At 39.8% G+C, this 24,437-nt stretch overlaps 1 protein-coding gene across 2 annotated transcripts; it reads left to right on the top strand.

The window, feature by feature from the left end:
- Window positions 1-24,308, top strand: frem1a (Fras1 related extracellular matrix 1a). Of its 2 annotated transcripts, XM_026353208.1 has the most exons (37): window positions 12-656; window positions 3,843-4,226; window positions 5,190-5,284; window positions 5,376-5,686; window positions 6,915-7,111; window positions 7,213-7,536; window positions 7,638-7,746; window positions 8,245-8,376; window positions 10,041-10,385; window positions 10,479-10,621; window positions 11,297-11,493; window positions 11,571-11,661; window positions 11,767-11,934; window positions 12,022-12,230; window positions 12,493-12,586; window positions 12,678-12,930; window positions 13,099-13,290; window positions 13,578-13,763; window positions 13,849-14,045; window positions 14,138-14,348; window positions 14,490-14,634; window positions 14,735-14,876; window positions 15,491-15,686; window positions 15,766-16,030; window positions 16,196-16,613; window positions 18,206-18,407; window positions 18,495-18,639; window positions 18,722-18,851; window positions 19,733-19,805; window positions 20,350-20,496; window positions 20,656-20,855; window positions 20,945-20,992; window positions 21,091-21,261; window positions 21,628-21,759; window positions 22,167-22,282; window positions 22,383-22,468; window positions 23,191-24,308. In XM_026353208.1, exons 2-37 carry the CDS (start codon window positions 3,981-3,983, stop codon window positions 23,397-23,399), a joined length of 6,525 nt encoding a protein of 2,174 aa, XP_026208993.1. In that variant the 5' UTR covers window positions 12-656; window positions 3,843-3,980; the 3' UTR covers window positions 23,400-24,308. The 2 variants fall into 2 exon arrangements, with proteins under 2 accessions (XP_033182675.1, XP_026208993.1); XM_033326784.1 differs by lacking the exons at window positions 13,849-14,045; window positions 14,138-14,348; window positions 14,490-14,634; ... (14 more) ...; window positions 22,383-22,468; window positions 23,191-24,308 and having other exon boundaries at window positions 1-656; window positions 13,637-13,725.
- Window positions 24,309-24,437: the final 129 nt, after the last annotated feature.

The raw sequence follows: 24,437 nt of genomic DNA, 5'->3' as shown, positions 1-24,437 counted from the left end.
GACATTTGTTGTTTTTTTTTACGGTATATCCAAAATGTTGGGCTAAGATCTGTGGCAGAAGAATAAAAACCGAACCCAGTTGAAGCAGCGGGAAAGTGTCAGAAGTTAGAGTTCTTAACAAAGGCCTCTCATTCCAAGACAACACAGTGTTGCCTTACAAAGGCGAACAGCAGGAGCCCATAACCCTTCACATCTTCTGCTCTTACAGATGTACGAGTCACACTTGTGCTCTGTGGGTTTTTTTTTTCCACATTTCATTTTCTCTCCTCACATTACTGACGTGTTAAGCCTTTTATCTTTCCCCGCTTCTGTTCAGTAATGACAAACCACCAGGCACTTTGGACCAAGACTTTGATCTCAGAGCCCAGTGTTTGTCTTCAGGTTTTTCCGCTCCAATTACTGATCCCCACAGCAGCAACAAGAGGAGAAGGAAGTCGTCTCCCAGTCGCTTCTTCCTGCCCTCTGCCTCTGCCTCTGCTTGATCCCTCCCTCTCTTTCCCTCTCTGCTCATCTCACTCCGTCAGGGGTGGAGTTTGTCACTGAGGAGTGAGAAACATTGTGTCAAAAGGTAGTGCCTGCTGAAAGCACGAGACAGCAGCCAGGTAAGGAGGAAGACGAAGAAGAAGCAGAGGCAGCGCTTGATATTAGCACCTCAGGTAAGGCATTCAAATCAATGTGTAGCACTCTGCTGGGGAGAGTTCCTGTTCAGGAACATTGTAATAAGATGTTTGCTTGGATTTAATCTTCCACTCCTCTCTTATCTTATTTGCACCATCCTTCTCTTTATCTTCCCTCTATCTCATGACTTACCATTACTTTGGTAGTCCTTGTTTTCAGTAGTGATGCTGCAGTTTAAATTTCTCCTAAACATAGCCATACCCAGCATCATCTGTAATAGTGTATTTAAAGGTGAATCATGCTGTTGTATGTGTAAAATGCACCAATGCATGAAGCTGGACTACGCGGCTTGACGCTGGCTAAACGTTAGTTGCTTATGTTTTCAGCAGAATGCTTTCTTCTTCCCCTTTCTTTGAAAGCTGCTAGTTGCTGAAGAGCCCTGTCATTATTGACATTATAACAAGAAGGTGCTGCTGTGAATGGATGTAACAGGCATTTTCCCAGCTGTGGAGGAGCAAAACCACTTGTTACATGACACATTACATTCCCTCACAGCTGTGTGCTTTGTGTTCATCACTAGTTTGTGGTCTGCTCAAATTCAGCTGGATTATGGAAGGTTTACATATTGTGAGTGTACAATTATGAGGTATTATTGAACTTTTATGATTTTTTATTGTTAACCTTGAAATGAAAAAAACATGCCAAATCATTTCATTATATTATCTTGGAGTAAACTGATCTTTCTTGGTTAAATTTGTGAAATGCTTCTTTAAGAGCATGTGGCCCAGCTAGAGAGAGTAGTACCATGCCACCCAACACTGATGTTTTGTTTAGGCATGGATTAGGGAGTGCATGTTGCACTACCTCAAGCTTGAAGGAATTTAAATGTGGTCTGTCATTAGAGCTGCTGGTTTTGACACTGAGCAGATGCTGAGTGTTCTCTGAGATGACATGCCAGTAGATGAAACAGTACGTGTCCAACATGTGAGGTTGACTCAAGGTGTGCTTGGTGGTCTATCCAGGGGGCTAAATCCACAGTATCCAGCATGACAGGAAATAACAACTTGCGTGGATGTCTCATGTTGACATTATGTTGTATGGCAACATGAAGCTCTGCCAAAACAGGAAAAGACTGCAAAAAGGCCCAAGACGTCCTGAGTTTTCCAGGCAGCTTAACATTAGGACCTTTCCCAACACTCCCACCTCCCATCTCCTGCCTCCCCACAGGGATTCACTTTACATCCACATGTTTTACAGGGATATTACTAAAGCCTTTGTACTGTGACACTGAGAAAAACATTTTAGCTGTTATCTGCTGATATGTGATCTACTCTCAACTCTGGCATGCAGTCGGACTTTGTTTTACTCTGCATCTCACTTCTGACAAATCTGTCGCTGACAAAAAGACAATTGTTCCTGTACTTTACACACACAAACTGATTAAAATTTGTTTTAAAGTTGGAAAGCTGCACTAATCAATATTTTACAGTTTTAAAATGGATCGAATTAATATGTGAACTGCAAAATAATTTGCTTTTCCCAACTGTTTGTATTTTCCCCCCGTTTTGTGTGAACTCACATTGACATGTAGACAGAAATGTATGCTAATGTTAGTTAATCTGTTTACAATGTGTGAATCAGTGATTACAGTTATTTTGCTGCCCACCAATAACCAAAAATCAATGTTTTTTACTGCATTTTTGTGATGTTATAGCATAAAAGTCACCAAAATTAATTTATTTGGACATGAATAAGTCTGTATATAATGCTTCTTTGCATTGCACGTTTGGTTAAATATCTTTGTATTTTGCACAATGACAATAAAGTTTAATCAAATGTCAGATCTTTACTTCAAACAGAGTCTGAGTTGGAATGGAGATGATGATTTGAAATACAGCCTTCACACTCAGCTTCTTGTATGAGATCAACTCCCCCAGCACAGGCATTGTTCAAGGAGGCAGGCTATAACATGTTCTCCAATGCACAGGCTGATAATAAGGTGCTTTTCTGTTCAAGGTGCTGTCTGTGTGAGGTCTGTGTTAGGTGGCCTAGACAAATGTTGAAGGAATGTGGCAAGGTGACATCTAAAACCTGCATTCAAATACAAAACAGCTTCACTACACATCCTCAGTGGAATCCGGGCTGAGATAAAATGAAACTTTACAGAGCCTCTGGAGAAAGAAGGAATTAGGTGCTAGGAGCAAATAAGCCAACTAGCTGTGATTGTAAAATTAAGGAAGAATGACCTTCACCTTTGCTTACTGTACATTAAAAAAATAAAAGTAAAGTAAATTTTAAGGATTATTATTCATTTTTCATTCTTTCTTTTACTAATTATTGTAAATCTTGCAGAGATTAGTCTTCTGCAGTGAGAGAGGCCTTCAGTATGTTGGGGGGACTCTTTAAATGTAAAGGGTCATGTCATTACTTGAGAGAGCGCCTCAGGGAAAGGGCAACATTTGTTCATAATGAACATATTTCCTGACAGACTAAGCACAGAACAAGGCACAATGCCATTAAGAGACCTGGAACATGTCTGGAGGTGATTAAGAACTCACATTGATGCTATTATTTATGTTACAATTGCAAAAACTAAGGAAGAATTGCACATTCCAGTTGTTTAACCAGCAGTGTTGGTCTGCTGGTACAGACTAGGGTGTGCTTTTGTTGGTGCTTGTATATGCACACATATAAAGTATTATATAGCAACTGTAACATGAAGCTCTTCTAAAACAGGAAAGGAATCAACTGCAAACAGGCCCAAGACTCTGAGTGCCCCAAGCAGCTTAACATTAGGACCTTTCCCAGCACTCCCACTTCATCCAGTGCCTCCCCACAGGGATTCACTTAAGTCGCAGGTCGTCCACATCTTTACCAAGAGGCTTACTGAGGCCCTTGTACTGTTACACTGAAAGTGACATTCAGTCAATTAACAGTAAAAACAACACTAGACAAGCTGCCATCTGCTAAAATGTGATCTACTCTCATCTCTGGCATGCAGTTGGACTTTGTTTTACTCTGCATCCAATTTCTGTCAAGTAGCCTAAAGTGTATCCAGCTGTCACTAAGAAATGGTTGCAGCATGTACATCAACTTGTCTTACAGCCTGTTTGAAAAACAGTTGTTGTGCATGAGAATATAAACAGAATTCACTCATATGTAAATCACTGGTATTTCCTGTATGTACATATGTCACAGACTGAATCCTTTTCCTTTCTTTACAGGTCTTTACCCATCATGTGCACTGGTGACGGCTCACAGCCACATGCAGTAGATCTATCAGAGGAAAATGTAACTTCTTCTTAGGAACCTTGCTTGGTTTACTGAAGTCTACCACTAAAGTGTGTTCAGGACACAGACTTATGATGGCTGCACAGGGTCAAACACTGGCCCGGGCCTTACTTCCAGTGTTTCTTTTGGGAATGACCTGCTCAGCACACAGTTCACTAGTCAAAGTCAATAAAGGTTTAAAGGTGAAACGGGGTCAGTCAGTCTACCTTGATGAGGGTGACCTGCAGTTCCATATTCCCCGTCAAAAGGATGCATGCAAGGTGGAGGTGGTGTTAAATGAGCCTATAACTCAACGAGTGGGAAAACTTTTGCCCCAGGTAATGGCAAAATGCTTTTCCATGTATGTTCCAAACTATTCATCATGTGTATTAAAACCAAGTTGTATAGTCTGAAGGCATGTGTGACAGCATGCCCTTTCATAGCACTGTTTGATAACTAACTTGTAGGAAGCCATGTACGTGTGGTGGTAATGATGACAAGAGCTCAGTGCTTCTCCATTTTTGGTCGATTCCATTAAGGTGCTATGAAATATGTGTATTCTGCACACATATTCAATTCAATTTAATTCAATTTTATTTGTATAGCACCAAATCACAACAAAAGTTATCTCAAGGCACTTTACAGTGTAAGGTTTAAGATCTTACAGAGTATAATTGTGTAACAAATTGCAAAAAATATGAAAACCCAACAATCCCATTTGAGCAAGTATTAGGCAACAGTGGAGAGGAAAAACTCCCTTTAGAGGAAGAAACCTCCAGCAGAACCAGGCTCATGGTGGGCGGCCATCTGCCTCAACTGGTTTGGGTAAATGAAGAGAGAAAAGAACAGCTGGCAACAAAAAACAACAACAACAAGCAGCAAGAAAATTGGGCAGGTTGACCGGATTCTGGAGATATACAGCTCCAAGGCCGAGGATACCTGCAGAAGTACAGAGAGAGAGGGAGACAAAGAGGAGGAAGCACAACTAGGGAAGAGACACAGCATTTAAACCTTCAATTACTGCTGAGTTGTTATTATAGCTACTTCAGAGTGTTTAAAAATCTAACTATATGATTGCACTTATAAGTTCATTTTATTGTTATTTCAAATACATTTTATTTTAATGGGTGGATGGACAGCATTACTGTGCAGTGTTCAATAAGAGCTGTTTGCCTGAAAGTATTATATATTGAATATTATATAATATTACCTATATATTAAAAATCCAGGTAGTTTGTACTGTACTATAACCTACTTATATTATGTGATAATTTTTCTCCCTTTTGCTCTTGTTTGTCCAGGTATTTGACTGCCACTATCTGACTGATGAGGTGAAGTATGTCCACAATGGCTGTCCATTGTTAAAAGAGGACACTATCAAGCTGCGACTGTACAGGTGAAAAGCATTAAAATTGGAAATGCATGTATTCTCTCCCTTTCTTGTTCTTGCTGTGGTGGTAGGTTGATCATCCTATATTTTTGGCCAGGTTTACAGAGACAGAGACACACATAGAGGTGTTCTCTCTTCATGTGGACATCCTGGAACCTGAATGCAGCATTATAAAGCTTGGCCCCAAATCCCTGGAAGTTTCTGAATTCTACGGCCTCTCCAATGCTGTCGATGGCAATGTAGTGTCCTTCCACTATGAGAAGAGGTCTAGTCTGGAGTGTAACATTCATCTTAGTAGCCATGAGACCCATCTACCAGCTCTAGGCCAACTGGTCACTGGCGAGCCAGAGAAAGCTACCAAGAGAGGGGATGAACCAGAAAGCTTCATCCCCCTACGTCAGCAGCTAGGTAACCTATGAAATTACTGTGAAATACTGTGAAATAGAGTATATACTTTAGCTGACACCTCTTGGGCAAAAATTGTATTTGTCAAACCGGCACTAGTTTTCTGGTCTAGCGCAGGTTTGACGTGTGAAAGCTGATGTTTGTCCAGGTCAGCTTCACTGGGGAGTGGCTGCTTACCACGCTGTATTTCCCAGTATTGCCAATAGGGGGCACTAAGTTGGAATTTCCAAATTACATGTTGAGTAACTTTAAACATCAGTCAAAATATGCTATTCAAAGGACACAAATGGAAGTTACCATGTTTTTAAAAGAAAGACACACATGGAGGCCTATCATCAGCAAACATGGCTTCTGCCTTCCAATTGCACATTATGTTTGCTAATGCAGGTTTACTAATATAAACGGATAACAGATCATTAAAAAAACATTTTTTAATTATCTGTCTATCTTCATTGATGGTAATACAGCTGAAGACATGTATCTGAAGACAGTGTCCAATTCTATACAGAAAACTTAATGTAGTTTGACATTTAATTTATTGGGTTAAACAGTCAGCCTTTAAGAAATATTAAAGTTAAATTAAAGTACTTGTACACTTGAGCAACAGTGACATAGTAATTATTTAAGGTTTAATGACAAGACATTCAGGGACACTGTAAGATGTAGAAAAGACTGTATAGTATCTGGCCTTGTCAGTTTTTAAAGATTCCAACATTAAGAAGTCAAAAGCATCAAAGACAAACTGAAGATGAGGATTTTTTGTGGACTTTCCTTTTCTCCTTCACAGAAATAATTGTGTCATAAGCATATAAATGCACTTCAATGTACTGATTAGGATGAACAATGTTAAATTGGTATAAAGTAATTGTAAACTGGAGTCAGAATAGTTCCATGTGGCACACCATTACTATTGGAAAAATAGCTTTCCATCATCTAAACACTGAACCAATTCAGTGTGTAACTGTATAGCTCAGCGGTAGGCAACCCTTGTCCTAGAGAGCCACAGCCCTGCTTCTTTTTCAGTTGTCTCTGCACTTACAGCTTCTGATTGGCTAAACACACCTGATCCAGGTAATCAACAGTGGGAAGGGCAGGGTTAATTGGAAAACAAGCAGCGCTGCAGCTCTCTAGCACCAGGGTTGCCATCCCCTTATGTTGCTCTTGCACTCATTAGGTAAAGCAAGAATGAATGTTAAAAATTTTGTTTTGGGACGATTGTGTTATTATTCAGATAACAAAGCCAGGGCTATGTGTAAATCGGAAGATTGCCTGAAGGGTCTGAAGTTAGTGAAGTTCACAAAAATTCCCTGTGATGACTTCCTGGTGATGGGGCTGAAGTATCATCACATACAACCACCATCTCCAGATATAGACTACATTGCAATCCGCTTGGACCTCAGAGACACAAGAAGTGGCAGCACATATAAGGTACCAGTCATTTGGTTACTTTACCTTATGGTCTACGTCAGCCCAGATTCCTCTGAAATATTACTTTTGTGAATTTTATCTCTTTTTATACTGTGCCGTAGTCAGAACAGGCCTGGATCCCAATACGGATACTCGGTGCAATGCCCAACCAACCTCCGAAACCATCATTCATGTCCATGTTTATCTTGGAAGTAGACCAGTTCATCCTCACTCCACTGTCCACTGCTACACTAGATGCCGAAGATGAAGAAACTCCCAAACAGCTTTTGATTTTTAATATTACCAAACCTCCTGTGGATGGTTTCATCACCCATCTGTCCGACCAAACTCGTCCAATCTCCTCCTTCACATGGCTGGATCTCAATGACATGCTCATTGGATATCAGCCTCCAAACTCCTCACACAGCCAACGTAGGAATTACGAGGTAACATTCTGTCTCATACCTTATATTTATCAGCCAGTGTGTAAGCAATAATTTTGGTAAAGCCAGTAGAAGCTGAAGATTTCTGTCGCCTTTCAATACAGGTGGAATTTGAGGTTTATGATTTTTTCTTTGAGAAGAGTCCTTCAATGACTGTCCACATGTCCGTAAGGAATGCAGACACCAATGCACCCAGAGTGTCCTGGAACATGGGTATGATAACACTGCCACATCAGAAATGTCCAAAACTTTGAATTAGAGCAATGCACCTGATTCCTACAGCAGAGAGACAAAGGTAAAGACTAGATGGTGGAGAGAGTCACACAATGTGCACATATGCAGTAGAGGCAGATATTTGTCGGTGGAGACAAAAGCAGCCTAAAATGTCAGCACTGGACAACTGCATATGAATTGGATGGACAGATACAAAACTCAAAGAAATGTTTATGAATAAAAAGTATATAATACTTATACTTATAATATATAAATTAAAACCAGTGTCAATAAAGCACCTGCATAATACTGGCTTTACTTTACGTAGTCCTAAGGTTAGAGATTTACCCATGAAAGGGTAATTTCTTTTGATCCAAAGGCCCAATGGTGATGCAGGGTAAATTTAACCCAGTATTGTGTAGGTGCTCCATTGAACCAACACTGACTCAATAGTTTTTAAAGTGTAGCTAAGTGTAGTTTTCTACAATTCCCATATAGGTCTCAGCCTATTAGAAGGTCAGTCTCGCCCAATAACCTGGGAGCAACTGCAGATTGTGGACAATGACAACCTGAATGCTGTTCGGATAATCAGTGTGGATGGCCTGCAGCATGGACAGCTCACAGTCAGAGGTACAACTTCCAATGGACACAGACAAAAAATTCCTCTTCTGATTATCTCTTCTAACTTCATGCTTATACAGTAAATCTGGCCATAGCACATACCTTAATACAGTGCATCCAGAAAGTATTCACAGTGCTTTACCTTTTCCACATTTTGGTATGTTATAGCCTTATTCCAAAATGGATTTAATTTAAGTATTGACAGTCTGTTTCCACTGATTATCCTTGAGAATTTTTTACCAACGGATTTGAATTCAGTTCATTGGACATCATTTGAAAAGGCATACACCTGTCCACATGACACCTGAACAAGGCCCCACAGCATGATGTCCAAGAATTTGTCTGTAGACCTTAGAGACAGGATTGTTGAGGCACAGATGTGTGGAAGGGTAGAGAAAATTTTCTGCATCATTGAAGGTCCCAATGGGCACCGTGGCCTCCATCATCCATGAATGGAAGAAGTTTGGCTAAACTAAGCAATCAAGAGAGGCGCCTTAGACAGGGAGAACCCGATAGTCACTCCAAAGAGCTCCAGCGTTTCTCTGTGAAGAGAGAATAATTCCTGAAGAACAACCCTCTCTGCAGCACCAATAGCCAGACAGAAACCACTTCTTAGTGAAAGTTTGCCAAAGTGAAGAATTCAAACAAGCTTCTCAGGTCTGATGAAAAAAAGATTGAAGTCTTTGGCCTGAAGTCAAGTGTCATGTCTGGATGAAAACCAGGCACTGCTCAGCACCTGGCAAATACCATCCCTACAGTGAACCATGGTGGTGGCAGCATCATGCTGTGGGGATGTTTTGTGAAGCTCACAACCAGGATAACAAATGAGTGGCTCTGGGACAACTCTGTGAATATCCTTGAGTGGTCCAGCCAGAGCCCAAACATCTCTGGAGAGATCTGAAAATGTGCACCAACACTCCTCATTCAACCTGATGGAGCTTAAGAGGTTCTACAAAGAAGAATGGGAGAAACTGCCCCAAAAAAAGGTGTTCCAGCTTGTAGCATCATACTCAAACAGACTAGAGGCTATAATTGGTTATTAAGTTGATTAAACAAAGTATTGAGCTAAGACTGTGAATACTTAAGTTCATGTTTTTTAACTTCTTTCACGTTGTCATTATGCAGTATTTGTCGCTTAATTTTGAGGAAAATAATGAATTGAATCCATTTTGGAATAACATAACAAATTGAGGAAAATGCACTGTACATTACTGATTTTTTTAGGGCTTTGATAGCCAGAGAGACCAGCCTATTACCTGTGTTGCTTCATTCACTGACTTGCACATATAGTAAGTTATTACTGGGCATGATGACAAATAAAAATAACTGGTTATTTATTGTTCAGTTAGCAACTGAGCTGCCTTGCTGACTGACAGCTTTTAAAACAGACAACTATGAAAGCTGCTTTAAATGACTACTGCATAATAGCCTGATAGTCCTGTGAGTAGTCACTTTGTATTTGTATTTGTATTGCATTTATGAAATATTTAAAATAACATTTTGGGAAAATACTCTTTCTTAATACAAATTAAGGGACCTGGTTAAACTAAAGAGACTTCCACTGGTCGGTATTAAGAAACATAACCCATTTATAAAAAAGTGATTTTCTTGTAAAAAATAAACTAAATGCGAGAAAAAAAAGTTTAAAAAAATTCTTTATGTGGGACTTCCAGGTGGAAAGGGTTTCATGTTCACTGTGAGTGACATCAAAGCAGGTGTTGTTCGCTATCACCATGACGACAGCGACTCCACCAAAGACTTCATCATCTTCCGCATCACAGACGGTCACCATCAGACCCGGCACAAGTTTCCCATCAAGATCCTCCCTAAGGATGACAGCCCTCCATTCCTCATCACCAACATGCTTTTGGAGGTGTCCGAGGGCCAGACAGCTCTGCTGAGGGGCTCAACCCTCCAGGCTTCAGACATGGACTCCAGTGACGACTACATCCTCTTTAACATCACCCGGTTCCCTCAGGCAGGAGAGGTTATGAAGATTCCAGGGCCAGGACTCACAGGTCAGCCAAATTAACATTCCTATTTCAAATGTCCTTTTACATGTAGCTAGTTTTTAACCACATCACGTCACATTTGCGTTCGTTTTAAACCAGGTTATCCTGTTAGCCACTTCCTGCAGAAGGACCTGTTTCATTCCATCGTTTATTATCGGCACCTTGGGAATGAGGTGTTTGATGATTCCTTCGAAGTGGTGCTGTCTGATTTCCATGACCCCCCCAATCTGTCAGAGCCTCAAGTAGGTAACAGAAACAAATAGTTTAAGGTATGTAGTAAGTTACTTAAGGAATGTAGCTTTAAACATAATGTATTGAAAAACACAACTAACAGGTGAAATACATTATTCATGTGACTTAAACATCACTCAGGCTTCTATGGAAACATCTAATCTGTGTGGACTGATGAGGAGACTGTAATACATGAAACATAGAAAAATGCTATCATAAGCCTTTCAGAAATTGCATTTCTATGCAGTGAAACTGCAAAGTGGATATGTTTTTGCAGTAAACATAATCATATAATAAATATGATGTGCAACATTTTTGACTAAAAGTAACAAAGTTTGAGTCCTGTGTCAAATTAGGTTTAGGCAAGAGAAGCACTCTGGTTAGGGTTAGATCAATATCGTGTTTTCGTTTCAGTTTCAATACAGTTCTGTAGCTGACTTTAACCAATTGCACTGAGCAACTAAACACATTATTAGGAATGTTGGACTTAAAAATGTGGATGTTGTAAGATAGAAAAAAATAGACCACGTATTTTGACTGAAAAATCCCCACAAAAATGTTTTTGTGATTACAGTTTAGTTATATTTAAAGACAGGGTTGAGTTGTGAGTTTTACTTTAGTTTAGGTTCTGCCTGATCAAACCAGCAACTGCAGAAGACATACAGATCATTCATTTTTTTCTCCAGATTGTGATAGTGCATATAGAACCTGTCCCAGACCAGTCCCCAAAAGAGGTTCCTGGAACCAGCCGGTGTCTTGTGATCAAAGAAACAGATGTCATCCACATAACACGGCAACAGCTTCACTTTGTGGACCAGGAGACCCCAGACAGTGAGCTGACATACACAGTTACTACTCCACCTTTCTACACCGGTCCCCACAGGTCAGTATGTCCTCAGCATCATCAGTGGAGAAGCATATTGAACAGTCTGAATCACGTGCTTCTGTTTTGATGAGCAGCAGTCCTGATGCAGGAAGGTTGTTTCTGGTGGAAAGCATACCCAAATTCACTAAAGACTCCAATGCACCTGTGCTGAGACTCTTCACACAGGTTTGTCTTTTAGTTTTTATTCTGAAACACACAGTATTATAGGTACTGTAGATGTAGTGAGAGTGACATATCCAAAATAACCTTTTTTCGTTTGTTTGTTTCTAGCATGCAGTGAACTTCATGAAAGTAGCCTACATGCCTCCTATCATGGACATTGGCCCTTATCCTCAGTACATTCAGTTTGTTCTCTCTGTAACCAACCATGTCAGCAAAACAGTCACTGGGATCTGCTTTAATGTCACTGTGATGCCAGTGGACAACCAGCCGCCACAGGTGGAAAAACTTTTCTCATTTCTATCTTTTTTATTGCATGTTGATATGAGGACATATAGAGAAAAGTGTGCATATGTTGTGTTTCAGGTCATCACCAACCCTATGACTGTAGAGGAGGGAGGGGAGTGCTGGCTCAGCCCTGAACACTTGCTGCTATCAGACATTGACTCCATGGAAGAAGCCTTGCAGGTGGAGCTGCAGAGGGAGCCACGACATGGAGCTCTGCAGCTAGATGGCCTGTCCCTGAAACTAGGCCAGGCTTTTACTGTGCAAGACCTGAAAAGCCTTAAAGTTAGGTCAGACATCTTACTTCATTCATGTCAAATTAGCCAAACAACACACACCTATTTCACCCTGTCGTCTTAACACGAATGTCATGTAGCTGTTTTCAACAGACATGTCAGCTTTTTTGAACAATATCTTTGGTAGATAGCAGTTTCAACCGTTTACAGCTCAGTGTCTGTACTGTGTTATTATGTTGTTAATTGTCTGACTTTATTTCAAACTATTTGTCTCCTAACTCATAAAACCCTTATTGTGTCTGGTATTTGTTTACAGGTATAAGCACGACAGCTCAGAAACTGTAGAGGACAACATTGAATTCATTGCAACAGATGGCATAAATTCAGCCAGTTTTGTTCTGCGTGTGGAGGTACAGTAACTGCTCATATCTGAGAAAATAACAAAAAGAATCTAGTTTTAATAGCTTTTACATTCTTGCTCCCTGACTCGCTTATTTCCAGGTGATGCCAATCAATGATGAGATTCCAGTGTTGGCTGCTGGTTTGAAACCAGTTCTCAGCTGTGCTGAGGGACAGGAAGTAGTCATCACAGTAGAGTATATCTATGCCACCGATGTAGACAGCGACAACAGCACCCTGGCCTTCCTAATCGCACGGCAGCCGTATCACGGCGTGGTGCTCCGGAGTGGCGTTGTGGTGGATCGATTTATCCAGGCAGACATTACTGCAGGGATCATCACTTACAAACACACAGGTAGACAATGGAAACTGGAATATAAATCATACGTAGGACAAATTATTTTACCATGTAGAAAGTTGTCATCAATTGCTCCATGACATTTTTTGGTTTGTTCTTTGATTGTTTATTTTGAAGAGTTAAGAGTCTCTAAGAGTTCTTCGGATTCTATATTTGTGGTTTTAGAGCTGGAGATTGGACTCAGTCCTCGCCATGACACCATCACCTTTGTCATTTCTGATGGAGGGACAGAAAATGCTGGGGGGAGAAATCCCATTGGGACCAGAGGCACGACTCATCTGCAAGACAGTCTGCCTGTGTACGACCTCCACATCACAGTGTTTCCTGTGGACAGCCAGGCACCTTCACTACAAACAGGTGGTCCATTTCTGCCTCTTCTTTGTCTTCTGTTGACATTCCAATGTAAAGTAAATGACATCACACAGTGGCAAAGAAACCAACACCACACATGTACACAACAATGGTACATTTACTATACACAACTTATAATTTCAAATCATTTTAAAACTGCAACAGGTTAAGCTAATAAATGACTGGAAGAAGATGTAAAAGTACACGTTTTATTTATTCTAGTGCACGCTACTAGTGTAGGTACAGGAACTTAATCATGATGTTTTAGCAAAAATGTTCCTATTTGTCTGTAGGAGACATCTTTAAGGTGGATGAAGGTGGGACTGCCCCAATAACTGCATTTCATTTGAAGGCCTCTGATGCGGACACTGTCGTAGACCAGCTGGTGATCAGTCTGATTTCTCCACCCCAATTTGGCTATGTTGAAAACGTCCTACCCAGTCCTGGCTTTGAGAAAAGCAACATGGGCATTAGCATAGGTAAGCACTATGGTTTTTTTTGCATCACATAGGTGAAACCAAAAGTAACTCCACATGTTTTTGTGTCTAACCTACTTCTTCCCAGCTTCATTTTCATACAAAGACCTAACTGATGGCCACGTGAACTACGTACAGTCCAGACACCAGAGGATGGAACCCACTTCTGACCAGTTCATGCTCTGCGTGTCAGATGGAAAACACAGCTCTGCCCATGTGCCCTTCTACATCATTATCAACCCAACAAATGACGAGATCCCAGAGTTTGTGGTTCAGAATATCACAGTAAGTTCAGATGGTCTGGAGACCGAGACACTCTTCCATCATGTTGTTCACAGAAGACAATCCTATATTCATTGGTGTCCCCTTGTGATGAGGTACGAGAAGGAGAAATGAAGCAGCTGGACTCGTCCATGTTGCATGCCATGGATCTGGATGTCCCCAGGAATGTCCTGCTGTTCAGCGTAGTTAAACCCCCTCAGCACGGCAGCATCATTAACCACACCAGTGAAAATCCAGGCAACAGAAGACGAGAGGCCAGTGCCCAATCAAATGCGGTCGACTTTACCATGACAGATCTAACTAATGGTACTATATTATTATATTGTTGTGTTCATGTATTATGGGATGACTTACTGCACCATTCAAAACAGAACAGAACACAGCAGAATGACGTCAAAAATTGTGAACCTTTTACTAAAACAACTGTGTTTCATCTTTTGCTTGCAGGGATGAATCTAATATATAAGCACGATGACTCAGAGAATATGCAGGACAGTTTTACCATTAGATTAACAGATGGCAGACACCACCTCCACAGACAGGTGATGGTTAAAGTGCTACCAGTCAATGATGAGGAGCCCCGTATCATAAGGTTGGACTAACACCTTCATTACAGTTTAATTTAAGTGGAGTAATTATAAGAGTGATGTAGAGAACTAATGTGGAAAATGAATCACTCTTCTTTCCTTTAGGAACAGTGGACTGGAGGTGGAGCCAGGAGAGACTAGGTTGATATCCAGCCTCACACTATTTGCACAGGACAGCGATACTACATCCTCAGAGGTCATGTACATTTTTGAGAGTCTTCCTACCCAAGGTCTACTTCAGCTTAAGGTTAGTGAAATAACATAAAATTCATAGAGATACACATCTTATCTTGTCTTTACTAATAATTAACCATAATTTCTAATGAATAAACACCCTGGATGACAGAAACTGCCATCTAAGTTTAAAATATTAGATGGCTAACTCTAACAGAAAAATATCAGCTATCTTGCAGTTCTCCTCATGTGCACTGATCATTTTAATTGACGTTTCATCACCTTTCAGCTCATTGTTTTTGGTTGTCTTTATTCGGCCCAAAAACAATTCGTGTTCCTTTAAAACAACGTTAACGCCTGCAGTGGGAAGTAATTAGAACACTCTGTTGGGAGGACATTCAGTTGTTCAACCTGCAATAACTACTCAAATATATTTAAATTGCATGATGCATCACATCTAATCAGAGGCTTCTTTTTGGACATGAAAGATTTCTGCAGCAAAGTTTTGTTTAAAAAAGATCACCTGCCTGTATAAACTAAAAAAGAGAATTCTGCATTTTATTTAACTAGGAATTTATTAACATTCCTAATTCCCATGCCCATGGGAAATACTACTAAGTGGTGACTGTAAACACTGGGATAACACTGAGGGTGCTTTGCTCCTACTTGTGATTGATGCTGTCTCAGGATGGTCGGCAGTGGGTGACACTGACAGCTGGGAGAAAGTGCACCCAGGAAATGGTGGACATGAACCTTCTGCGCTACGTGCACACAGGTCTGCATGGTGCTAAAACTCAGGATATGTTTGTTTTCTATCTGCTGGATGGAAAGAATCGATCACCCTCACAGCACTTTCACATCTCAGTCAAAGATCTTGAGAAAGGTACAAAAATCCAGTCTTAATCTTTTCAATATTGGTTTGCATCAAATGTTCTACTTGTGACTTTTAAATGTTTTTTCAGGAAATATTGCCATCTTTGTGAGGCCAGTTAATGTCAGCAGGGGTGATCGTGTGGTTCTCACCACAGATGTGCTGTTAGCCACAGACAGCACAGACAAGCCTGAAGAGCTTCTGTATGTCATCACCATACCTCCAGCTCATGGACATGTAGAGTACATCAAGCACCCTGGACTGACCATCTCCACCTTCAGCCAGATGGACATAGCAGGAAACCTTGTTGCATATGTCCATGACAACCGAGCCACCACGCCCACAGATGCCTTTCAGTGAGTTGAGAAGCTATTGTGCAACCTGCCCAGGAATAAGTGACTAGAGATAGGGTTGCTTTTTAAAATGCTGTATTACCACATGTAATAGCCCAGTGTCTAGCTTTGACCCACATCTGTCTATCAAATATTACTGAAATTACTTCCTGGTTGTATTTTTGGCAGGTTTGTTGTGAGTAACGGTAAAACCAGCCGAAATGGAAGCTTCGAGATTACAGTGGAAATGGTGGATCGTGTCCTGCCGACTCTGTTGTCCAACAAAGGCCTTTCAGTACCCCAGGGTTCTTCCACAATCATGGGTCCTGACTGTCTGGCCCTGTCTGACCCAGACACTCCATCTAGCACCTTGACATTTGTCCTTGTGCAGCCCCCACAGTATGGCAGGCTGCTTATAGCGGGTACCACACTGACCACTGGCTCAAACTTTACTCAGAGAGACATACAGGAGCTGGAGATATCATATAAACATGATGGGGGACCATCGCAGATTGATCGATTTGCCTTTACTGCCTCTGACAGCACCAATCGAGGGTTCCTTCTGGACGGGCGGCTGCATACAGAACCTATGTTCTTTACTATTCAGGTGGGTGATAAAGAGTGTCCTTCTCTTCTCTTCTCGGATGTTTTTTTCATCATCTGTCACCAGGTCATATTGTTCATGTTAATCTTGTTAGTTAAACAAAATAACACTTTCACCTGCATAACCGTCAGTAGCTGATTCCTTTGCTCTGTTGGCATTCGTGTCAATGCACTGTAGTTGTCTCCTGAGTTAACATTGCGGTTGGAAGGTTGACTGTGATTCTACTACTAAGCAACTCACTGCATCCTCCATGTAACTATAACTAAAATCCTTGAAAAAGTAGTTTTAAAGCAATTATGTCACCACCTGCAAAGATTTCCAGTCAGAATGTAGAGGACATCATAGTACAGAAACAGCACTGGTAAAGGTCACTAACAATCTCTCGGACCATAGACTTCTCTCTATCTTTGTCCTATTAGATCTTAGTGCTGCATTAGACACTATAGTTCACAACATGTAATTATACAGACTGGAAAATATCATTGGGGTTAAATGAACAACATGTGGCTGGTTTAAATTGTATCTATCAGATAGATTCCAGTTTGTGCATATTAATAATGAGTCTTCCATGCACACAAAAGTTAGCTGTGGAGTTCCACAGGGTTCTGTGCTTGGACCGATTCTTTTCACTCTATATACAGTATATGTCCCCCTTAGGCAATATTATTCAGAAACACTTTATACATTTCCATTACTATGCAGATGTATAGCTGTAGCTATACTTATCTATGAAACCAGAAGAAACTAATCAATTAATCAAACTTCAAGCATCCTGAAAAGACATAAAGGGCTGGATGGCCTCTAATTCTCTACTTCAAACTCAGACAAGACAGAGGATATTTGTTAGGTCCTAAAAACATCATAGACATAATGTCTAATCATATTGTTACCCTATTGGCCTCAAGTAATACTGTAAGGAATTTCAGAGTTACAGTATCTTGGACCAGGATATCTCCTTTATTTCATACATTAAAGAAATATCTAGAAATGCCTCCTTCCAACTGAAGAATATTGCTAAAATTTGGAGCATCCTGTTTTAAAGTGATGCTGAAAAACTAGACTATGCATTTGTTGCTTCCAGACTGGACTATTGTAATTAACTATTGATAGGTCCTTAAAAGCCCCCAGTTAACACAAAAAAGTTGAAGCCAGAGTTCTGACTTGAATCAGCAAGAGAGATTATATCATCTTCATTCTTTGGGCACATAATGTTGCTGAACCTAGACCTGACCAACTGACCAGATCACACAGCACAGCTCCCACAAGCTTGTACGGCAGGCACTAGGCATGATGGGTGCGTGACTTCACCCGCTTCTCTTCTTATCCTTTCCACATCCACAGGATGTGTCTTCCAACATATTTTTTTAAGAAATGAGAAGCTGCTCACTGCATCAGTTAGAGTTAAATAACTTGTTGCCAGCTAAAAAATAATCATCTATGCAGAAATAATCCAATGGGAGGCTCTTACCTATTTGCTTATTGAAATCCAGGTGGTTTTTTTGGACAGGCAGTGTATTTGTGATAATCAGATGTCCAATCTACTTTGTTCTTGTCAATCAAGCACAAATGTATTCACAAAGTAAGTATGATTTCAGATCAGGCCTTTGGATAAGTCGCCTCCTAAGGTTGTGACGCAGCTTCTTCTTTGGAAAGCTGAGCTTTTACCTGATGGACGTTATGGGATCTTTCTGTCATCTCGGGAGCTGAAGGCCCAAGATAGTGACAGCAGAGAAGAAGAGCTTGTATTCCACATCGTTCGCCTCCCCTACTTTGGTTACCTTGAAAACATTACTACAGGTTTGAGCGTTTGACGTTTCAATTTAAGTTTTAATTTAACTAAAGATAAAAAAGAGAAAAAAAAAGGTCTTCTCCTTGTTGCTGCAGGTGGTTTTGTGCTGCAGCACTTTTCTCAGATGGAGCTGAACAAGAGAACAATGGTCTATATTATCAATCCAGACAGGGAGTCTCTATCCGACAGTTTGGAGTTTACAGTTGCTGATCCTTTAGGGAACACTTCACCCACTCATATGTAAGAAATGAATACCCTGTTTTTTTTTAATTACATCCTCAGTTAATAGTTTAGTCTTAACTGTTCCAACTTGTCTCTGTAGACTTGAATTTAGCTGGTCCAGTGTGGAGTGGTCTCACTTTGAGTACTCTGTGTGTGAGAAGGAGGGACATGTCTCACTGGAAATCATTCGAAAGGGAAACTTGGCAGAGTCTTCATATATCACTGTCAAGGTCAGCAGCCATTTTTTTTCATTGAAACTGATGAGTTATGCATGTTCAGTTTATTTATATATTCAACATAAGCACAGTTATATTAATATAGCTTCTCAAACATACAGCGGCAAGAAAAAGTATGTGAACCTTTTGGAATTTCATGGTTTCTGCATTAATTTGTCATAAAATGTGATCTGATCAAAGTCAAGACCATTAACCAATATAATGTGCCTAAAATAATAACACAATACAAAAACATTCTAATCTTTAATGTTTATTTAGAACAGCCATAAAAACCTTATAGTGATAGTGGAAGAATTAATTACTGGTTGACCAACCATCCCCCTTGGCAGCAACCAGGTGCTTCCTGTAGCTGTGGATCAGACCTGCATATTGTTCAGGAGGTATTTTGGCCCATTCTTCCAGACAAAATTGCTTTAGGTTTATCATATTTTTTGGATGTCTCCTGTGTGGCTCTCTTAAAGTAGTTCCATAGCATCTCTGTTGGGTTGAGGTCTGGGCTCTGACTTGGACACTCCTAAAGACAGATTTCATTTTAGCCACAGTCTCCATTTGTAGATTGTTTGTCTAAGTGTAGACTAGTGAATTTCTTAAGTCTTTGAAATCACTTTGTAACCCTTTCCAGTATTATGTAAATCAACCTCAGCAATTTTTGATAGTAGATCCTCTGAAAGCTCATTTTGGCCAGGGATGGTTCACATAAGCACATTCTTCTTGTGCGGCGCAAACTTAAAAAGTTTATACTCTTGACTTACATAAAGATCAGATCACATACTTTTTCTTGCTACTTGTATGTATACTCTACAGGCTACATTGGCACAGATACTTTATTTTTGCTGTAAATTTGATGTATTTCTGAATCTTATTTCTGTATCTAGGTAATGGCAGTGACTGCAATACCTGGCAAAGATTTCCTCATAAGTCCTTCAACTCTTCTTCAGTTTGATCCAGGTATGTGCTCATTAGACTACAGTGTAACTCTACAGTCTATACAGATTGTCAGAAAATACTTTTAGATGTAATCAACTGTTCAATAAAGTAAGAAAATACACCATTCTGTTGCCAAAACAACACTTTTAACCTTTGTAACCTTTTCTTTACATGCTGTTTTTAAAACGATTCTCATACATTTACAGTTTTTGTTGTAGTACAGTATATAATGTACATTGATGTAATATCTTATTTTGTACTTTTTCATAACAGTCTAAATTCATGCTTCTGTTGTATTAGTAGTAGTATCTGGGCTTTCCTAGAGGCTATAACTCACAAACTAAGCTAGAACTCTCAGCTGGATTGTTTTTCCAACTCCAGTGATGCCCTGTGCTAATATTGTCTTTTATTGTCTCATTTAGTAACATTTCAGTGTTTTGTCCCTATAGCTACAAAAGCCACAGTTCATTTTGGTAATTAAATGTGCTGCAGGATAAAACATACAAAACTGAAAATGTCACAACAAATCAGACAAGGACCAACAGTGATGCTTCTGTCTTTGAAGGGGTGTCAAAGAGGAGCTGGCAGGCAGAAATAATTCAGGATCACCTTGAGGAAGCCGAGGAGATGTTTGAAGTCCAGCTTGTCTCACCTGAAGGCACAGTGATCGGCAACACCTATACGGCTGTTGTCACCATCAGAGACATCAGAGGTAAAAATAATTTCAGCTTTACACCTCAATAATGTTACATGAAAGAACCAAATTATACACCAGCCAATTATAACCATCTGATTAAAAACCCATGTAAATGATATTTACAGATACATATGTATACCATCTATATAGATACTAATGTGACAACTTTAACAGGGCCATGCAGCTTGAACCAGGCTCCTGTCCTGGGAGGTAAGGAGATTCTGTCAGACACATACCCCCAGCATGGATCTATTCAGCTAGAGAAACTTCCCCTAGGCACAGAATCAATCATCTTGACCCGTGGAGACAGCATCTCCACGCCTGAAGCAGGTCTCTCTAAAAAGAAACTCCGAGTTTTGGGAAATCCAAAGTCTGTAAGTAGACTACCTACTCTGAATATGACATTTTTCTTTTTGTCAGCTTTTTTCTAACCAAATTTTCTTCAAATTTTCAAATCTTTCAGATTGCTCCTTCATCAGTTTTTCGCAATGGCACAGACACAGTTTACACCGTAAGCAGCAGCAACAGCTTCTAGTAATTTCACCTAACCTCTCAAGACATTTCACCTTTAATTTATTCTCCTATATTCTTTATTTTCTTTAATCCCAGTATCACGGCATCATGCAAATGCAAGTAGTAGATGACACTTCCCCAGCGAGGAAGGGCAGAAAAGCAAATATCCGTGTGATTAGCAAGGGAGCACAACAGCAGGCAGCAGCAATGCTAAATAAGTCCAAACTGGATTCTCAGAGAACGATGTCTGGACTGCCTAAAGGACATGTGAGTATATAAAATCACTAGACCTTGTCTGATTCTTGGAATATTGGCCTAACTGTATGTTTTGCCAGGCTCTCTCTGTCTATTTTAACTCCATCTGGAGTTAGCACTTTGTTTCCATTGTCTCCTGGGTTGACATTGTCTTCAAACAATTTCGGTTTGAAATGGGTGGACCTTTTAATTTTGTTTTGGCCATCCCTACCAAGATGCATTAGTGTTGCCAAAGGAAGTGATCCAACATAGAATTTCTATAATTTAAAGCATCTACCGCACTGTAGGATGCTTTTTACCATGCATGGTACAGTGTTGTATCCAACATATTGTGCACACTGCTTCTGTGACACTCAATATAACTTTTGTGGCCCATAGGTTACTGCTGATAACTCCATCCCTAAGCATTGTGTTCCAGCACTGATGGGACTCCTGCATTATAACCAAACCACCAATCAGCTCTTTCACTGTAATGGTGTTTCATGGAAGCCCTGGGAACCAAGTGATCAGGTATTCCAGCTTCACAACAGGTGGAAATGGACCTGTAATAAAACCAGGGTCAAGCTTATTTGCATCAATAGGAGAAAGAAAAGGGTTTGTCTTAGCAAAATTCTATAAGTCTTATGATGCAATGTTGTTTTACTTGTGTACTTTACATGTGGCTGAAAAGCTAGATCAGAATCAATGGAAACACGCAATTTTTTGTCAGGGTATAATTTGCTCAGTAAAAGAGCAAAACTTAAAGACGCCAATACATTTTATTGCTTAGATTATCTGCACAAAGGGCTATGTAAAATTGGATCTCATCTGCATAGAGATGAAAGTTAATACTATATACTACTACTACTGTATCAGTAAAGTGATTTTTGTTTACCCACAAATGTCAACGTGTCTGCACATCTCCTGTTGAACTACAGATGGTGAGTGCTCAGAGGTGTCCTCAGGGCTGGAGTTTTCATGGTGGTCAGTGTTACATTCTCAGCACTGAGCACAAAGTAACCTGGAGCGCAGCTAACAGAGTTTGCAGGGAGAGGTACAGTTCAAGTAATACACCTGCGTTCACACCAACCAACACGTATGTGTTAAAGGTTAAATAAGACAGTGATGACATTCATTATCATTATTTATTCCAGGTATGGAGGAAGCCTAGCAAGTGTCCTCTCTAAAGATGACATGGACTGGCTGTGGAACTTTAGTGGAAGAAAACCATTTTGGATAGGTATTTCTTATTGCCAAATCATAATAAAAGTCATCATAAGGCACTTTATAGTGTAAGCTTTAAGACAAAATATAACTGTATATAGATATATTATTATTATTATTATTATTATTATTATTATTATTATTATTATTATTATTATTATTATTATTATTATTATTATTATTATTATTATTATTATTATTATAGAAACCCCAACAATCCATGTCTGTTTCTAATGTATCCCTAATAGGACATAACTTTACTGCAATTTTGTTAAAGAAATGGAAAAGAAAAGGTAAGTAAGAGCAAGAAATTACAGTAGATTACCACAGCAAATGGTATGGAATGTGGATTAGTCAGGTCTGGCCCTTCCTCTTATCCAGCTCAGTACTGAGGACCATAATGATACAGTAAATAAGTTCAGTGGCTCTTCAGTACACTTCTCACCTGGTAGACTGATGATAGTGCTGTTCATACAGCTTTTTGAAAGTACCACCTGTAGGTTCTTAGGCCATATTCCACTGAGGAAGATGTTCTTTTAGCCGCTTCCCAGTTCCTGCTGTGTGATGGTAGTCTCCACAAGAGCTTGTGGGGAATGAAATGTCAGAGCTTAGTTCAGACCCTAAACGTACAAAATAACCAATTTCACATGAAATGTTCTTCCCAAACATCACTAACAATAACTTGAATTACTATAGTATGTAAGTTATACTTACTAAGATTTCCTCCTACTGTTTAAGGCCTGAATGACAGGGAAGGCAGAGGACGCTGGGAGTGGACGAATGGAGAACCAGTCACCTACACCAACTGGCGAAAGACGCCACCTCGGTCAAAAATGAAGCAAAGGAAAAAGTGCGTCCTTGTGTGGAGAAGAGCAAAGTGGCAAATCAGGGACTGCAAGACAAGCAAAGGTCATTGCTTTGTGTGCTCAGTTAAAAGTCGAATATGATGGTGCATCGAACCTCAGTGCAGCAAGAGCTGCAGGAAAAGGACTCAGGACAGATTGCACAAATAACTTTCAAATCCCAATTTGCTCAAACTGTGTGTATGATTTATAATAAACTTTGAGACAATGTGCTTAAAAAGTAACCTGCCACAATAAGTGACCTTGTTTACAAAGCCTTTATTTTAATGAACTATCTAAAGTATGTAAAGAAATTGTTTGAGTATTCTGGAAGTTACTTATGTTAGACTGTGACAACACTAGACCACCAGAGACCCTGAAAGTCAAAATTGTATAGTGTGTCAGTTGGTTTAAGGTCCATGATAATGTTTGTTTATGCAAGTTCAAATGCTTTTATTATTTTCATTTATACTGTGCTTATGCTGTATTGTACATATTCCACATTGAATAACTACCACAGCGGACACACTAGCAGAGCAGTGCTGTTTGGTTTCCATGTCTAAGTAAAATGCTTTGTTTTCTCTGCTGTGTGTTCTGTACTTAATTGGAATTTTAAAGCAAAGAGGGTAAATATACAGTTAATAGACCGTAGTGGTGTTGGTGGGGAGGGGGGAACAATGGGGGCCCAGTAACAAACCTTCGCCTGGGGCCACCTAAAAGGCAAAGCCTGCCATGGAGATTTTTAACAAATATGTTCCTTTGTGTTTCTGTGAGGCTTATAATGAAGCTTAAATTAATGTATTATCTTTAGTTTCATACATCTTCAAACATTTTTAATGCCACTGTTAGACTGGTTTATTTGGCCGTGTGCTGTGAAACAGAAAAAGAATATTTCAAGATGAAATAATCTGTCTAAATTAAACAGTAATTTATAGAAGTTGCAATATGCCATTTCAATTGTATAACTTGTGTAAACTGTCTTTACAATACTATAATAATAATATATATATGTATAGCTGAGCATGCTGATTTCTATCAGCATGCTCTAATCTGGAATGTTTTAAGTGACTGCAGAGAAATGTGTCTGTGAACTTGAAAATAAGCTCACGTTTTAGAGGGTATGCTATTTCCAAATCCACTAAG

Source organism: Anabas testudineus, chromosome 18, assembly GCF_900324465.2.
Source record: "Anabas testudineus chromosome 18, fAnaTes1.2, whole genome shotgun sequence".
Classification (NCBI taxonomy): Eukaryota; Metazoa; Chordata; class Actinopteri; order Anabantiformes; family Anabantidae; genus Anabas; species Anabas testudineus.
The sequence above is the reverse complement of the archived record's forward strand: the minus strand, read 5'-3'. Positions and strand labels throughout refer to the sequence as shown.